The sequence below is a fragment of the Ranitomeya variabilis genome, chromosome 3 (genome assembly GCF_051348905.1).
Source record: "Ranitomeya variabilis isolate aRanVar5 chromosome 3, aRanVar5.hap1, whole genome shotgun sequence".
NCBI classification, from domain to species: Eukaryota; Metazoa; Chordata; class Amphibia; order Anura; family Dendrobatidae; genus Ranitomeya; species Ranitomeya variabilis.
In genome coordinates, this window is record NC_135234.1 from 686598454 (window position 1) to 686615231 (window position 16778).

At 42.9% G+C, this 16778-nt stretch overlaps 1 protein-coding gene across 2 annotated transcripts in view; it reads right to left on the reverse strand.

Annotated features, from left to right (window-relative positions):
- Window positions 1-4238: 4238 nt before the first annotated feature.
- Window positions 4239-16778, reverse strand: part of LIMA1 (LIM domain and actin binding 1) — a 73143-nt gene continuing 60603 nt past the window's right edge. For both annotated transcript variants that reach the window (XM_077298070.1, XM_077298069.1), the window contains 5 exons: window positions 12471-12572; window positions 12313-12367; window positions 10686-10789; window positions 8694-8827; window positions 4239-7341 (listed from right to left, as the gene is read on the reverse strand). In XM_077298070.1, coding sequence (XP_077154185.1) covers window positions 6372-7341; window positions 8694-8827; window positions 10686-10789; window positions 12313-12367; window positions 12471-12572 — 1365 coding nt within the window. In that variant the 3' untranslated portion in view covers window positions 4239-6371. The remainder of the gene's footprint in view (window positions 7342-8693; window positions 8828-10685; window positions 10790-12312; window positions 12368-12470; window positions 12573-16778) is intronic.

Here is a 16778-nt window from a genome sequence, read left to right on the forward strand (position 1 = left end):
TTGTTTCTTTTTGCTTTAGCAATTTTTACATAGTAAAGAACATGAGACAACTCCTTTAAATGCGTCATCTAGAGATTTGAGATGATGGGTAGAGTCTCACTCAACATTGTGTAGAGCGCACAACCCCTTTCATTCTGAATATGTAGCCCTTCAGCTTTGTAGAGTTCTGTCAGTCGCACCTGTGCAAGTATTGCTCCAGAAGCCGCTTCCTACAGCGTCAGTAGCATAACTAATAATAATAAATAACCACCAAGGATGGCGAGTCAGTGGGGCCGACTGCCTCAGCCGTAGTGGTGTGCACAGCATGCAAATACAACTGTACTGAAGAGTTTAAACCGAGAGCCATGGTCTCCTTGCCCCACCTCTCTGTACTCTAGGCAGTAAGTCGCTATAGGCCTGGGGCCTACCGAACGACTTCAGCGTCCTCAAGACGTCAGTCTTGGCAGAATGCGCACAGGACTGAGTGGTAAAGTGAGCACTAATGTGATCGGGTAGTCAGAGGGCAAGAATATTTGCCAGTAGGATCGTTTTCCATTTAGTGCCCCACTATAATCAAAGTATGCCACCATAGCTAGAAACATTGGTACATAATGTAGGGACCCCTCAGGTGTTTTGCCACCCCCTAGGTATGACACACTATAGAATTGTATGAAACATGGGTGACCTCTGTAAGGACACTGGACACAAGTGGTGGTCACCCTGAATTACAGTATAATAGGCGCAACACAGCATGGAGGGGGTCACGCTCGGGTGACCTCTGAGTATTTATGACTGCTTGGAGATTTAGTTTTCATCACGGCAGCTGACTGATTTACAGCTACTAGCCTGCTTGATTACATGTGGGGGTTCCCTATCAACCAGGCAACCCCCACATGTACTCAGCCTGGCTAGTAGCTGTAAATCATTCAGCTGCCGCCATGAAAACTAAATCTCTGAGCACTAACAAATACTCGGAGACCACCCAAGCGTGCTCGGGAAAACCCGAGCAACGAGTACACTCGCTCATCACTATTACAAACATATCAAACTGCATTAAAATAAGTAAACAGGGTAAGATATCCTCCAGTAAGATAATGAGGCAAAAATTACCAAACATCGACTCCACTGTTCCGGAGCAAAAACAAACAGATCAGCTGCTTATGTGGATCTGACTAATGATGGCAGAGCAATTACCCTGCAATGAAAGGAAGCAAGGCCGTTGTCCTCGGGAACAAGGCCAGCACTTGTCTACTTACAAGAAATGCTTCATTTTAGCTTCCCTTTGATGCATCCCCCCAAAAAACATGTGACGATCATGAATGGACTAATAGCACTGGAGGCTCCAATTCCCCTCAAGTCATGTTAGATCTACCCTTCCTGTTCATTGTGCAGGGGACACACAGATGCCCCAAACATAATAGTCCTTGTCTAATAACCGTGTGGGGAAGGGGACTCATGAAATAAAATTCAGGTACTACAGACTGTAGTTACTAGATATGCCTGATATACAGGTGTAAAATCCTTGCAGATTTTTTTTTTTCTTTTTAAAAATTGTGTTAAATCAGCAACTCTGAGAAGATTTAAAAAAGAAAACCCACAGTAAGGCCTCCTTCACATGTCCTGGTGATGCCTGTACAGGAAAAATCAGTACTGGTGAGATCCGTGGTTCGTGTGACAATCCGTATGCATGTATGGATGTGACAGCTGTGTGACATGTACCAGTGCCTAGGAAAAGCGGTACAGTTCCCGCTGTTCGCAGGCGCTGAAGGCAGCTCTCATCATCATCCTCTCCTGCTCGCCCTGCGATCAGAGCAACCAAGGGACAATGATGGGAGTTGTATTCAGCGGCAGCTGTGTAAAATAAAGAATTTATGAAAAAAAAAAAACACTGCGTGGGCTTTTGCACAAATTTTATAATTAACATCAGCCCCCAACCATGGGCTTTCCCTCTGCTAATCTGGGACAAGGGACAATGCCCCATAAAAGGTTCCCAGGATATTAACTGCTCACAGCTGTATGCTTAGCCTTTCCTGGTGAATTTACAGGGACCCAAAAAGAGGCCATGGATATTGCCTGCCCCCTCCAGCTACCAACATCAGCCCTCAGACGCCCTGTAAGATGCACCAAGTCTTGCACTTAGCTTCGCTCTTCCCACTTGCCCTATGGTGGTGGCAAGTGGGGTAATAGGGTTGATTGATGTCTCCTTTCTATTGTCAGGTGATATCAAGCCTAGGGGGTCAGTAATGGAGTAGTCTATAAGATGTCCCATTACCAACCCCATAGTAGGTTTGGAAATGAATACTTTTCTTCTTATGGAATGTATAATGTAATGTCAGTATTTGTGGGTCTTTAAAAAAAAAAAATACACATATTGGTACCCCAGGAATCCTGGTACCACAGTGGTATTTCCTGTCTCCAGGGGAGGGTGATGCCATACCTGGAAGCGAGAATTATCCCTTTAACAGGTAACGTACATTCAAACACTTTCTGACTCGAGGCCAGAAGGGGGAGCTCTAGATCCAGTTTTAGGGGAGCTTCCCTATATATATTCTGGCTGGGGGAGGAGTGAGGGAGTAGTCAATCAGTAGTGAGTCTGTATAGAGTGTGAGGGGAGAAGGAGCTACGGAGAAGTGAGGAGCTGGAGGGGAGCTGCAACTGAGCTCCCTCCATGCTGAAGTGCAGGAACCGGACACCGGAGTCCGAGGCTGTGTGGGACTGTATGCCCCACAGCAGAAACCGGAGGGCAGGAGATTTCAAGTTTCATGTCCATAACTACACCCGAAGGCACAGCAGCATATAGAGCCTGGAGTCGCCTCAAGTAGGGACATCTGTAAAAGGGGTTCATGTTGCCTGCCATGCGGGTACTGTCCTACTTTTAGGACAGAGAGAGGACCTTGTGAGAAGCCTCAGGTAGCAAGGGACTCACACTTCAGAGCAGTAAGGAAGGCTTCCAACCCCACCTGGATAAGGGGACTCCAAATAGCTTCCAAAGATAAAGCCGTGTGCACTACTACTGGTGGTGCCCAGGTAGGTTCCCACACCATGTGATACTAAAAGAAAGAACCTGGCACTCAACTTAATGCTTGTGAGATTTTAATCGTAGTAGCCAAAACGTTTCGGTCCTATATCTGGACCTTCATCAGTTACGTACTATGATGAAAAAAGTACACTACACTACGTGGCTGGGCAATACACTACGTGGACGGGCAATACACTACGTGGACGGGCAATACACTACGTGGACGGGCAATACACTACGTGGACATGCATATTCTAGAATACCCGATGCGTTAGAATCGGGCCACCATCTAGTATTTAATATAAGCTCTGGAGGCATATTCTTGAGGAGATGTGTCCAGCCCATAGCTCTTATCCACATTTTCTTAATATGTGAATGAGCTGTTTTACCTGGAAACAAGCATTGAATGCAGATATCCTGGTATGAATTTATTTAGCTTTCTATGACCTGCATGTCCATATAGACCAGAGGTCTCAAACTAAGTTCCTCAAGGGCCGCAAACAGGTCATGTTTTCAGGATTTCCTCGTATTGCACAGGTGATAATTTAATCACCTGCACAGAATATCTTTGCATTGCACAAGGTGCTGGAATCAATCTTGAAAACACGCATGGTCCGAGGACCTGGAGGAATGCAGTTTGAGACCCCTGATATAAACGGTGTTTAAAGGGAATCTCATCAGTAGGATCAACCCTCCTAAGCCATGTCAAAGGAGTACAATATAAATAAGTTCAAAGAGGAAATGGGTAGATACTAACATACAATTGACTGCTATAAGCAATTCCTGGCTAATAGACTCCATCCGAATTTAGGTCATGCCTTAAAAAGACATTATTCTGGACTTTGTTTTTTCCCCTCAACTACCTGCCTCTTCTGCCCCTGCGGCTTCAGTAATCTTATCGACAGAGCAGCTTCTTTCACTGCTCATGTTATGCTGACTGACAACCAGCTCCAAGATGCTTAACTGTGGGGAGATGGCTGTCAACCATTATATCAGCAGCGACAGAACAGCAGAAGAGGAAGAGCTGCTTTGTAGACAGGCGGTCAAATGAAACAGCAGAATCACTGCCATAGATTGACACCGGGCAGGTAGTGAAACTACATGCCTGTAAGTTCTTAGCCCCATAAGAAAGAAAAAAAAAAAAAAAAAAAGTGTTCAAACATCCCAGATAACCCCTTTAATCTTAACGTACAACATGACAAATTGATAAAAAAGTAAATGAAAACACAAGACAACCAGCTTGAATAAAAATCTCTTTATTGTCAGATTGGTTGGGAAGCAAATATATTACAACTTTTTAAAAAATAAAAGTACCAACTTATCACAACTCATTCATAAAGTCTGAGAAAGCCGCACCTTGTTATTAGAAAAAAGAAAAAAAATAATTTTTATGAAAAGTGTAAAAATCAGCCACAAAAATCCACATAAACCACCATCTAAAACCAAATCTCATCCACACTGAACCCTACTATGCTGTAGTGTTTATGAACAAGAGATTATGCCACTTCCTCTAATTACACCTTGTAGTGCTCGTGAAAAAAAAAAAAAAAAAAAATATAGAAATTAACAGATTACAAATGGATTTTACACTTTTGCTGCCAAAGCCATAAAGCAACAAAAAAAAAAAAAAAAAAAAAGATAAAATGTTCATGTTCAGAAGGTCTGAAGCGATGCCGATACATTCATTAGCAGCAAACCCGGAATGTACAAGTATTATGTATATTGCATAGTTTGGATATTTGCTTCCAGTGCAAAATACAATACAAAACGTGATCCCATTGGAAAGTGCCCTGATGGAGAGACACCAGAGGCCGCATTCTTGTGCAGCGAAACAGTACCGAGGAATCTGGCCATAAAAACCAACAAGGTGCCCTTCCCATAAGAATGAGCAGGTGGCATTCTTACAATTACTGTTTCAGCTCAAGCCCCAAATCCAATGTGCCAAGATTTAAGCACGTTAACCTGGTTGCCATTTCTTTATAGAAGCAGCACACTGCACTCCTGATTCAGAGAGGGCTGACTGTCTGACCTAGCCAACCATAACTGGAGGCTCTACATGCATTAGGACTTTGGTCGGCTTCTTCCAGTTCACTACGCGATTTCTAAAAATGGGAACGTTTTCACAAAAGTTAAAAACATGTATTGCACCTGAAAAGTGTAGGAAAAAAAAAAAAAACCCACGCACCTACAACTGAGAGGCAGGCGACTACGATGAAGGTTGTTGCCTTTATAAAAGCATATATATTGCAGAACTATGTAAAAAAATTTCCAGTACTTGAAAGTTCGACACATAAAATATCACTGTTTACGCAGTTCCAGCTGTGCAAAACAAAAGTGGGGTTTCCTTAGGATGTGATCTTCCCCCCACATAGGCTTCCTCTTGCTGTGCTAGATAGAACCAAGCTAATGTAGAATGCTACAATACAACAGCACACACAGATGGGCTGCATTACTGTAGTAGTGACCTGGGCAAAACTTCGAAAAAAAAAAAGTAGTGTCAAAGTTGGCCAAGTCATGCTGATGGCTACACACTTGGGAACTATCATGAGTACACAGTATAAGAAAATACTTATATTCCTATTAAACAAGTCTGAACAGCTTCTAACTGTCGTGCCGTTTTGGGGTAACAATTGGTGGTTACTATTCTAATTAAGAGACTTGCCCCCGCAGAACGACACCATCAGCACTCATTGTAGTGTTTACACTGTAGCGACACACCCCTTGAAGAAATTGATAAATAGGTGTTACTGCTCTCCTGGTCACACTTTTTTTTTTTTGAGGAACAAAAAACTGTTTTCAGAAGAGAATCAGTGGAATTAATGGGAAATGCAAATATTTGCTAATAGAACCATAAGAAACTTTCTTTTGTTGTTGTTTTTACCAATATAAACCCCCCTCCAAAAAAACAAAAACAACAACAACAACAAAAAAAAAAAGACAGACTTTACATTAGCTGGTATTCCTCATATTGCAGCAGGGTGTTCTACCTGGGGTGCCCATGGAAAATTGGTAACCGATGTCATTAAGTAAATGATAGCAATCAGGGATTTGCCATTGGCAGCATGAAGGCAGATTTGTTGATAGGGATAATTTAACTGTACTACAAAGTGCTTTATATCTCTAGGTCATGTTGGTCTTCTAAAGATTAAGATATTGATTTCCATGAGAAAACTGAGGATCATGATCTAACGCAATCACAGCATCTTATACATTTTAGTTATCAAAGAACATTAAATATTACTGCCTTAAACATGGGAGTGGAAGAGCAAGAGTTAAAATGGGACTTTACACTAGATACAACATGAAATCAGTTTAACTAGAGAGAATTAAGGCTTAGCCATGTACAGCAAAAAGCTTTCCCCAAGATGACTGATTAATAATCGTCGTCATCGTCATCATAATAACGATTTCTCTTGATCTGCTCTTCTACGCTCAGTTCTTCCACATCTTCTCCCTCAAAGTAACCGTTGTCTTGAGATCTTCGATTCAGAGCTGAAGAAAGCTCCTTGGGCATTACTAGATCTTCAGTGCTCGAGTGTGCAGAATGAGTAGATTCCTCAGGGGAGAGTTGCTGTTTGGAAACCTCCATTTCAGAATGGTCCCCATTTTTAAAGAAGCTCTGGTCTTCAGTTTTTGAAGGAGATTCATCCTTGGCTTTAGTGGTTACGGGCAATGAGTCATCATGGTCGGGGACAGGTTTGGCCTTTTCATCCTCTGGTTTCTTATCGTGTACTTCTTCCGTGTCATCCCAAAGTTTTAGGGAATCACGCTTTCGTAATACTGGTGACAATGCAGATGAATTTTCTGGTTCTTTCGGGCTAGTGGAAACTACTGGTTTTGCTACACTGAGCATAAATGGACGGCTGCGCTCTCTGAGTGATGAACTTCTCCTTAGCTTCCTAAGGTCAGAATCTTCCTCATTTTCAGTTTTTATAAGCTCTTCACTTGGTGGCCATTTTGGCTTGAACACTTTAATGTTCTCCTCCAAAGAATTACCAGAGTTTGGCAATCCCATTGGTGGTGGCCAAGCAATTTTCAGCTTTTTTGTTTCAACTTGTTTTTCTCGCTGATGTGCATTACTAGCAGATATAGCCTCCATAGAAGCAGCCAAGACACCAACTTTGGCAATTGGTGCCTCTTCTACAACAGGGCTGCCAGGGTCTTCAGTGGTATTACCCTGCTGGGCAAGATTCTCGTTCTCAGCGTCATCCTTCTTAATTTCCCACAGTTCTTTATGCGGTTTGTGTCCAAAACCCTCATCGTAGTTCCCTTTGGATTTAAAGAGTTGGTTGAAGTGTGGCTTGCAATAAGCATTTCCATGCAATGAGGCATAGTTTCCAAGACTGATGGATAAAAACAAAACAAACAATCAAAAAACGAAATGTATTTCCAGCATCGAAACATGCAAGTGCTCCACTCAAGCAACTGTTCATGCCATATGGTTAATAAAGTTTGACTTCCCATTAATAGGATCCTAACGTTACAGTCTAAAACATCAAGCAAAATATTCCATGTATAAATTAATTCCTGTTCTTATGAAAAACAGGAAAAAGTATATGCCAAGTATAGATCTGTAGTAGGCACAAAGCATACTCAAGGAGTTTATCAGATCATTTGTACTGGTCCAAAGCATCAACCATTGTAATGTGGCACATGGGTACAAGGGTATAACAAAGAGGGTTCAGGTTTGAAAAAAATAAATAAATTATATATTCACAAGTACCATAGACAGACAAGGCTGGGTTAACATTAAAGATGGACTCTACGTTCAGTGGCTCCATCGGGGCTATGGTCCAACCCCCCACAAAACGGGATTCAAGTGTACGCGCTGACGAGGTCCATTGACTCTAAAAGATGAAGACTGACAGAGTCCTAGTGTGCCATGTTGTACACCATTATCAGCCGTATGATGTACGACAGCACACACACACAGACTTCGCCTGCATCAGTATGGTAAGTGGCCTCATCATATGCCCGAATGCCGTTTTGCAGGGTTTTGGACAAACTGCGATGGAGCTATGGATTGTAGGGCCAAACGCTATGTGTGCATTGCCTAACAAGTATTTATAAAAATGTTTGAAAAAGGCATTTATTACAAGCAGAACTTTTGCAAAGTGCATCACTGACCATTCCAGAAAAAAAAAAAAAATAAAAAAAAAGTATTGTGATGTCGCCAAGACCGTAATCTGTTTGCTGGCAAAGCAAATTAATTCAGTGCATTTTTTTTTTTTTTTTTTTTTTTTAAAGTGAAACAGACATGCAATGCATTGTCACGTGAGGTTTTTCTTTTACCAGCTTTCTTTTGACCAATGCCCAAGATATGGAGCTAGTCTTGAAGTTTGCAATGAAGGAAGAAGAAACCACTCCATTACAGATTAGATAAACCACTGTAAAGGAAAAATCAGGGTAAAGCCAGAAAAAAAAAAAAGTTATATACACAAGTGGGACAAAAATAAATAAATCTTGTACACCCTTAACATTTATTTTTCCATTATGGAATGACTATACTAATCCGAACATGTCAGACAGGTAAATAAAGAAATATTTGTGCTGCAGTTACATGCAAGATGCACTCGTGTTCAGTCATCTCAGGAGCAGAATGTCGGCCTGCCAGGTTCACACAAGGACAAAACTTTCAGTGCGTATACAGTAACCTAAAACCAGTCCAATAGCCTGCACTGGAAGTGTCATCTACCTGAGCTTTGTAGAGCAGTAATGACAGCGGAAGCAGCTGTTGTGATAGACTTGCTGGTTGGCAAAGAGACGTTCCATAGGGTAAACCGTCTTCTGACACCCGAAGCAGATCTCTCTTGGAGGTGGCTGAAACTTCTGTACAAAGTACAAAAAAAGCAAACTCTTATGTCAACAGATTGTAAATACACAAAGCGCTAGACGTTTGCCACTCACTACTGCAAACAGATGGGAAAATGCAAAAAGAAGCATGAAAAGGAGTAGCAGGAATGGGACACATGCCAAATGAGCAAAACTGTGCAAATCCATGCCAAATGGAAGCCCCCACCCCCCATAAAAAGTTAGACTTTATAATGAATCCAGGGAAGCGCTGTGCACTGATCTCAGAGCCCCCCATAGCCAGAGCCCCTTCTATAGCCTTCTACGCTTGGGCAGTAGCATGCGGTCAACAAAGCATTCTCATGTGACTCCTGAATTAATTATGACCCAGGCCTCTCAGAACTGTATGGGGGGGTGCAAGAACACAGCATGTAAAAGTCACATACAGAGAAGGGTGTACGCGCTGCCTATGCCACTGCAGCTTGGAAGAAGACAAGGCCTAAAGAAGGTGGAGGCTGCAGAGGTCAGACTACAGGGGAAGAGGAGGACAGGAGCGATAGAAGTCAGGAGAGAGAAGCTGGAAGAGAGAAATAAGAAGCCGTCAAATAGTTTCTGGTTTACAGTAATGAAAAGCTGATCAGCAACCATTAGAACCAAGAACAATGTAGCCACAGCATTTATTTCTCATCCATTCTGCAACTTCAAAAAGTTACATATGTCCCCATATTGGATACTGATCATGACCGCTGCTCAATGGCTTACCATTTGTAGCCCTCTCTAGTCTGGATTGTTGCCAGCTTTAAAGAGCTGTTCCATAAATGTAGCCAAATAGCAAAAAGTCAACAAAACTGGCGTTCCCCATCATAATTTATTAAGGTCATTCAGACTCCATAATGAATAATCCATTGAGTATCACATTTCTCAGAGCCCAAATGATCTGGGGTGGCTGACTGCCAACAGATAGCAATGCCGGGTGACCACATCTCTACACTCCTATGTGTGAGAAAAGCCTAGTCCCTGCAGTGTTGGAGACGTTTTAATAATGCAAGTTAGTGACATCCCAGTACAGCAGTTACCGATGCTGGAGCAGCAAGACAACAACTGGAAAATGGGCAAAAACTACGGTACTTAACCGTGTTCAGTGAAAAGTTGTCATCTAACTGCAGATTCAGTGGGCGTCCCACCGCTGCCAATCACAGATGTCCAGTTACAAAATGGAGCAGAAGGTTCAACCACTGCATTCATTCTTTATGAAACAGAAGCAGAGCACAGAGTGCAACAGCTCCATAAGGAATGAATGGAGGGCTGGTCCAACACGTGCGCTGCAGCTCTGTACCAAGACTGGGTTCACGCAATCTTGTGCACAATCGTCCTTTATATACACACACACTAAACTATTTTGCATGCAGACCATTGTCAGTCTGTAAAACCATTTATGTGAACCATCACAGACTTGCATTGTCAGTGTTGTGTCCATATGCTATCAGTTTTGCATACAGACGTTTAATACACTTGTCTGAATGAGTCCTGACCAGGATCTATGCGGGTTACAGCGGTTGGACCAGCACCCATCAACAAGTCCCAACATAGCCGATGGATAGGTGATCAGTTGTATTCACAGAACAAGCCCTTTAATGTATACAGTAGAGAACGTCTGGTTTTCTTATCTACACAATATTATTACATATATCCTGCAAGACTGGCCATCTATATGATTCACACATCATATCTGCCACTTCAGACTGGTGTAGAATCTACACCGAAAACCCAGCAATTCTTCAACTTACATTTTTAAACACTGCTTTCACGTAGTACAACATCTCAATCTCAAGGTAGATATTAGAAATAATGTGATAAGAGTATGCCCCAGTCACCCACATTACAGCTAGCCATTTACCTTTGTAGCTTTGGGTGGAGTGGTCTCCAGTTGGTTCAATGCTCTTGATTGTGGGCTATAACCAGGAGAACTGCTTGGTCTCTGGACCTCCTCCTCGGGTTTTCCTGCAAATTCCAACATTCACTTTATCAAATGCATCGTGCCACCCAAAAAACACACAAATTCCAGTTGTAGATAAACTCCAGCAGCCATTGTTATTGGGGTCAAATAGGTTTCAGCGAATGACTTTCGTTAAATGTGGTGGTGGAAACTGGCTGCTGATAGGAGAGCAGCTCCAAAAACTGTATGAAGCCTGACCGTATGGGTAGACTGTTTCATCATGTCAAAGCAGTATATTTAGCCAAAAATCTGATTTTACAATTTTGTACATTTTTGCTTAGCAGCTTTAGAATATTGCAAGTTCAGTAGTTGAGGACAATTTCTTTACAGCTATGTAGAAAATAAAAAAAAATAAAAATAGCCATTTTATTTTATTTAATAAAATTTTTAAAAATTATTCATTTGGCAGCTCTGAGAAATTTTGGCTCTAGATAGTTAAGGAAGTTGTCTCCACCTACAAATCTGGCTAAGAGAGAAAGGGCTTGAATATATTATAGGCTGGACAGTAGTGTTTGTCCTACGGTTGTGTGGTACAGCTTAAAGGGAACCTGTCACCACGTTTTTGGAAGATGGGATAAAAATAGCGTTAAATAGGGGCAGAGGTGGGCGTTACATTAGTGTGTTTGTTATGCGTTTATTACCCACCTAAGTTGCCGAAATACCTTTGCAAAGTCTCCGTTTTCGCCTGTCAATCAGGCTGGTCTGGTCAAAAGGGCGTGTTGTCTTCCCCCAGATTTTGCGTAGTTTTCCGTTGGTGGCGTAGTGGTGTGCGCATGCCCAAGGTCCCGAATCCTCTGCCAGGGGATTTAAAAGAGCGCGCTGTTCGTTATTTCATTGGTGATCGGTGGGCGCGGCCATCTTCCTTTGGCCGCGCGTGCGCAGAAGCGGCGCTCTGCTGGCCGCGGCTTCAGGAAAATGGCCGCGGGATGCCGCGCGTGCGCAGATGGATATCGCGGCGGCCATTTTCCTGAAGCCGCGGCCAGCAGAGCACCGCTTCTGCGCACGCGCGGCCAAAGGAAGATGGCCGCGCCCACCGATAACCAATGAAATAACGAACAGCGCGCTCTTTTAAATCCCCTGGCAGAGGATTCGGGACCTTGGGCATGCGCACACCACTACGCCACCAACGGAAAACTACGCAAAATCTGGGGGAAGACAACACGCCCTTTTGACCAGACCAGCCTGATTGACAGGCGAAAATGACTACTTTGGTAACGTATTTCGGCAGCATAGGTGGGGAATCGGGGTACCCAAACTACACTATTGTAATGCTCAGCTCAGGCCCTATTTAACAGTATTTTTATCTCATACCGAAAAAAACGGGGTGACAGGTTCCCTTTAAGGGCTTATTCACGAGTCAGTATTTTGCATCAGTGTTTCAATGTCAAAACCAAGTCGACAAAATCTATGCTTGAAAGATTGACACTTGTTCTGTGTTTAGGAGCCACTCCTGGTTTGGGTATAGAAATACAGTTTTTACCAGCCAAAAAATTATTATAATATAATCTATATAGTCTTCACAACCTACCATTGCTGTCTGCCAGACTCCGGGGCGTAGAAGGACTGTTCTCACTTACTGATCTCTACAAGTAATCAAAAACACAATATATTATATACATAAATTTTACACACAAATTAATAGCCACTGTCAAGATGAAGACAAGCTTTCGAGCATTTCCTCCTTACCTTGTCACTGTCAGTAGAGGAGCTGGAGCGTGCTGCTGGACTAGGAGGGACATTTTCCTTGTGCTCTGACTTGATGTCATTCCAGATTGCCTTCACGTCATTCTGCAGAAATAGAGAATTAACCTTTTTAACACAAAAACAACCAGGAGAATTAAAATCACAGTCAACCCAATATGCTAAAGATAATGATAATGCAGAACTGGAGGGTTCACGTCGTATTTCCTTGGAATATCTGTAGACACGCTTCCATACCCAGAACTGTCTGGTGCAACACGAAGGCTAAACGCAAATCTATGTGATGACTAATTGACATCCCCAAAATTTATCCTCAGGGGAGCAGACAAGACACCTTATTGCCCAATTTTCATTAAAATAAAACTGCAAGTACAGCCAGCTCAAGCGTGTAACTAAGGGGCAGGAGAGAAGGGCAATTCAGACGATGACCAACGGGTGGAAAGTGGACGTCTAACTTTAAAATATTTAGCAATTTTTGACATTTTGCCTAGAAATTTACAGCAACTGGCACTTTAAAAATATTCCCTCTCCTTGAGCTGGACCACTGCACCTCCCTTACATCAGGAATAGAGTTGCAAAATGTGGAACCAGTGCAATATATGGATGGTTGGGCCTACTTATTGTCTCTATGGTTCCAGCATCACTGCAGATATCGGCCAACCAACTAATGTGTATGGGGCCTCCAGACATGGGAAAAACCACTTTTGGCCTGTTGTAATGTAATATCCGTTTCTGTGGTATATAACTCACCCCATGAGGGAGTCTAATCTAATGGAGGTGGAGATAGGAAAGAGAGAAGGTCACCAAAAAAAAAAAAACAGCTGCCCACAAAGGAAAGAAGAGGAAGAGATAGCTGTGGGCTGAACAGGCATTCCACTGACAGCCATCATACACGAAAATCACTAATGGGCTTGACTTCACATTATCTGTAATATGAATCCATATCTGCACCCCAATACACCCATCAGAACTGTGTTGTGAACCAGTTCCTCCAACTGTTCACTATAGGAGGAGGCAGATCACAAAAGAGGAGTGTCCCATCATTAAAAGATCAGAGGCGGGCAAAGAGGCCGCAAATCACTAATGGGGGGACGGTGAAGACCCAGTGATGCCGACAGTCCAGCCCTTGCATCAAAATCCAATTAGTAAAAAACTTCAAGTGGTAATTGAAGGGGGAAAAAAAAAAACCAATAGATTTCTTCACTGAAAGTATCAAGTCATTTGTCAGACAACGCTATTGTATCCATGACTGGTCTTTCCAACATCGTGCGGATCTCTAAGATCCAAAAATTACACCCATTACCAAATCTCCATTTTCAATAACCGGTAATGCGAGGTAGAGCCGTGTGATACAGGGCAATGCAGACCTGGAGTTTGGCATATGAAAAGCAGAATGATACGTGGAATATAGGAAGGAACACAATCGATCTATTGAACTTGAAGCAGAGTCTAGATATGGCTGAGGGGTAAGAGGAGATGGCAGTCGCTCCAGCAGAAGTGATCAGACCGGTTTCTCTGCTCCACAAGTCCTTACTAAGGAACAACACAATAGTGAGATCTGCAGGCAAAGAATACAGAGGAAATTGCTGGGCTCCAGGTCCTGGTGAGTCACTCATTAGCGATCAGATGAGGCCTATACCCAGCCCTGCACTGGGAATGACAGAACACATGCCCTCTATTATGGCAATTTCCTGTATAAGAAGCATCGCAGCAGAGGCAGCACCACATATACATTCATCTACGTAATAAAATAGTTCCTGTGCAGTTTCCTGGGAGAATTTTCCTTTCGTATTTGGCAATGTACAGATCAGAAGGAAATTTATTGTCAGCGGCTCAGAGCTGAAAGTCACAGAATGCAATAACAGCATTTGGCAGGACATGCTGTGAATTAGTTCATTTCCAGTGGAGGTCCACTTACCATCCCCCACCCCCTTTAAAAGCAAAAAAAAAATAAAAAATTATATTATATCTATCTATCTATATTTATTTAAGTATATAAGGGTATAACTAACATCATCATGCCAGGTGATCCGCTGATCAAAGTTGCAGCCATGCATTTCCCTGTAGCGGCCACTGCAGGAAAACTTTGCAAAGACATCAAAACCACAGGTGCATCATACAGAGGTCCACTTGGAGTGAGCAACCTGTACCTTCAAAACCAGGATTAGTTTATTAAAACACACACACAAAAAAAAAACCCTGTTTAGACACAAGGTACCCATATTGGCCATCCCCCAGAGACCTCACTGCGCAGTGTAGGAAATCATATAAACGGCACACAGATTCTTTAACCAAATTGGAATTGCAGAAAAACTATGTATGCAGAAGTCCAAGGTCATGATATCTCGCCAGACATTCTCAAAGGGAAAAAAAAAATAAAAAAAATAAACCTTATACTTCTCCGCTTGAATAGCAAAGAATAGTGTAAAGCCTCTCATCCATAGTAAAATGTTTTATTGTTTATCAGGACTTCCAGGGTTAAAGGCGGTGAGCACCTTTGCCAATATATACGGCTTTTTAAATGCAAAGCTAAAAAGGGAACCCATCACTTCACTATCAGCTCATGCCACCCAAACCCAGTACAGTATGGATCAGCCTGGCTATGTGATTGCAGCCAGATATGTTAACTAGATTTTCAGAGAAAATCCTATATCCCAAGTTTGAGGAGGTTCCCCCAACCCTGATGGTTGATGGACAGGTCTCTCTCAGCCACCAGGAGCAGAGCAGGGAGAAGCCGGCACTGGAGTACTCTCCCTATGGTTCCCAGTCGGCTCTTCAAACTACAGTACTGGTTAAAAGTTTGGATATCTGTTAATACAATGGTTTTCCTTGTCCTTTTTGGAATGTGCACATCCTAGTTTTGATCCCTTCAGACTGAAATCTACAAAAATAAGGTCACAGATGAGCAGTTTAAAAAAAAAAAAATTTCACATTTGCTATACCTCTTAGTCTGATGACAGCTTTAGGCTAGGTTTCCACATGGCGTACTGGCAGCGTTTAGAACGCAGCGGATCCGTCGAAAGCGCTACCCCCTTTTGTACACACGGACACGGTGATTCCACATGTGTTCATTGAACACATGCGGAATCACCACATCCTATACATAGAGCGGTGCCATTCATCTTGCGGGGACTGTGCGTCTCCGCAAGATAAATAGACATGCTGCGGTCTATAAAGACAAGCCGCCTGTGCGTATACAAAGGTTTGCTACCTGCGTTTTTGCATGCATAGTGGATATAAGATTTCATAAAATCCCCTCCACTATGCTGTAACATCTGGACACTCCGGATTGGACGCTGCGGCTGTACGCAGAGTCCAATAAGCAGCAAATACGCCACGTGGAAACATATCCTCACATCCCCCATTGCAGCTTCATCAGGTTTTCATCTTGAATGGCTTCCAACAGTCTTGAAGAAGCCATTAGAGGTCCCGAGTACTTGCTCGCTGCTTTGCCGTCACTCTGCGGTCCAGCTCATCCCACACCATCTATTGGGCGATTGTGACGGTCATGTCATCTGGCACAACACTCCATCTCACGCCTTTGTCACATAGCCCTTGCCCAGCCGGAAGGTGTTCAGTGTCATTGTATGCCGCAACACAAATGATGGTGCGACTAAATGCAAACCAGTTAGGATGGCATTGCTGAATGCTGTGGTAGCCATGCTAATTCAAGGCACAAAGTGTCATTAGCAAAGTACCCCCCACAATACTACCTCTCGCTCCACGGTGGGCACCACACATGTGCATACTATCCTGCTCACCTTTATGTCTCACAGACATGGCAGATGGTACCTAAAATGTCAAGCCGTCAGTAAATAGAACCTGTTCAAACCTTAAATTCCTCAAGATGCCTCTGCTTTTGTTTCACACGTTTCGTTTCTCCTCATTTCCATGTGTGTTAATTCACAATTTTGCTGCCTTCACTCTGAAATCTACAGTGTGCACATTCCAACATGAACAAGAATAATCATTGCATGAACAGCAGAGTCCACACTTGACCGGTTCTGTAGGTCTTCTCTGAAACACCAGACACATTCAGAAAAGTGGTGTGGGGGGAAGAACACCATACCTGGCTGCAATCAAGCCAGGCTCAGATTTATGCTGCCTGTGATTTGGCCAGCATGAATAGAGTGACAGGTTCACCTTTGAGCAACTTCCTAAAATAGTCGTCATTAAAACTATTCTAACAGTATTCTGCACCTAGCGTAGAGCTTTTGCATCAATGACAGCTCCTGCCCTTGGTGGGATTGACAGCTCTGCCCCACTCTTAAATTACAACAGAGGGGAAAGCAT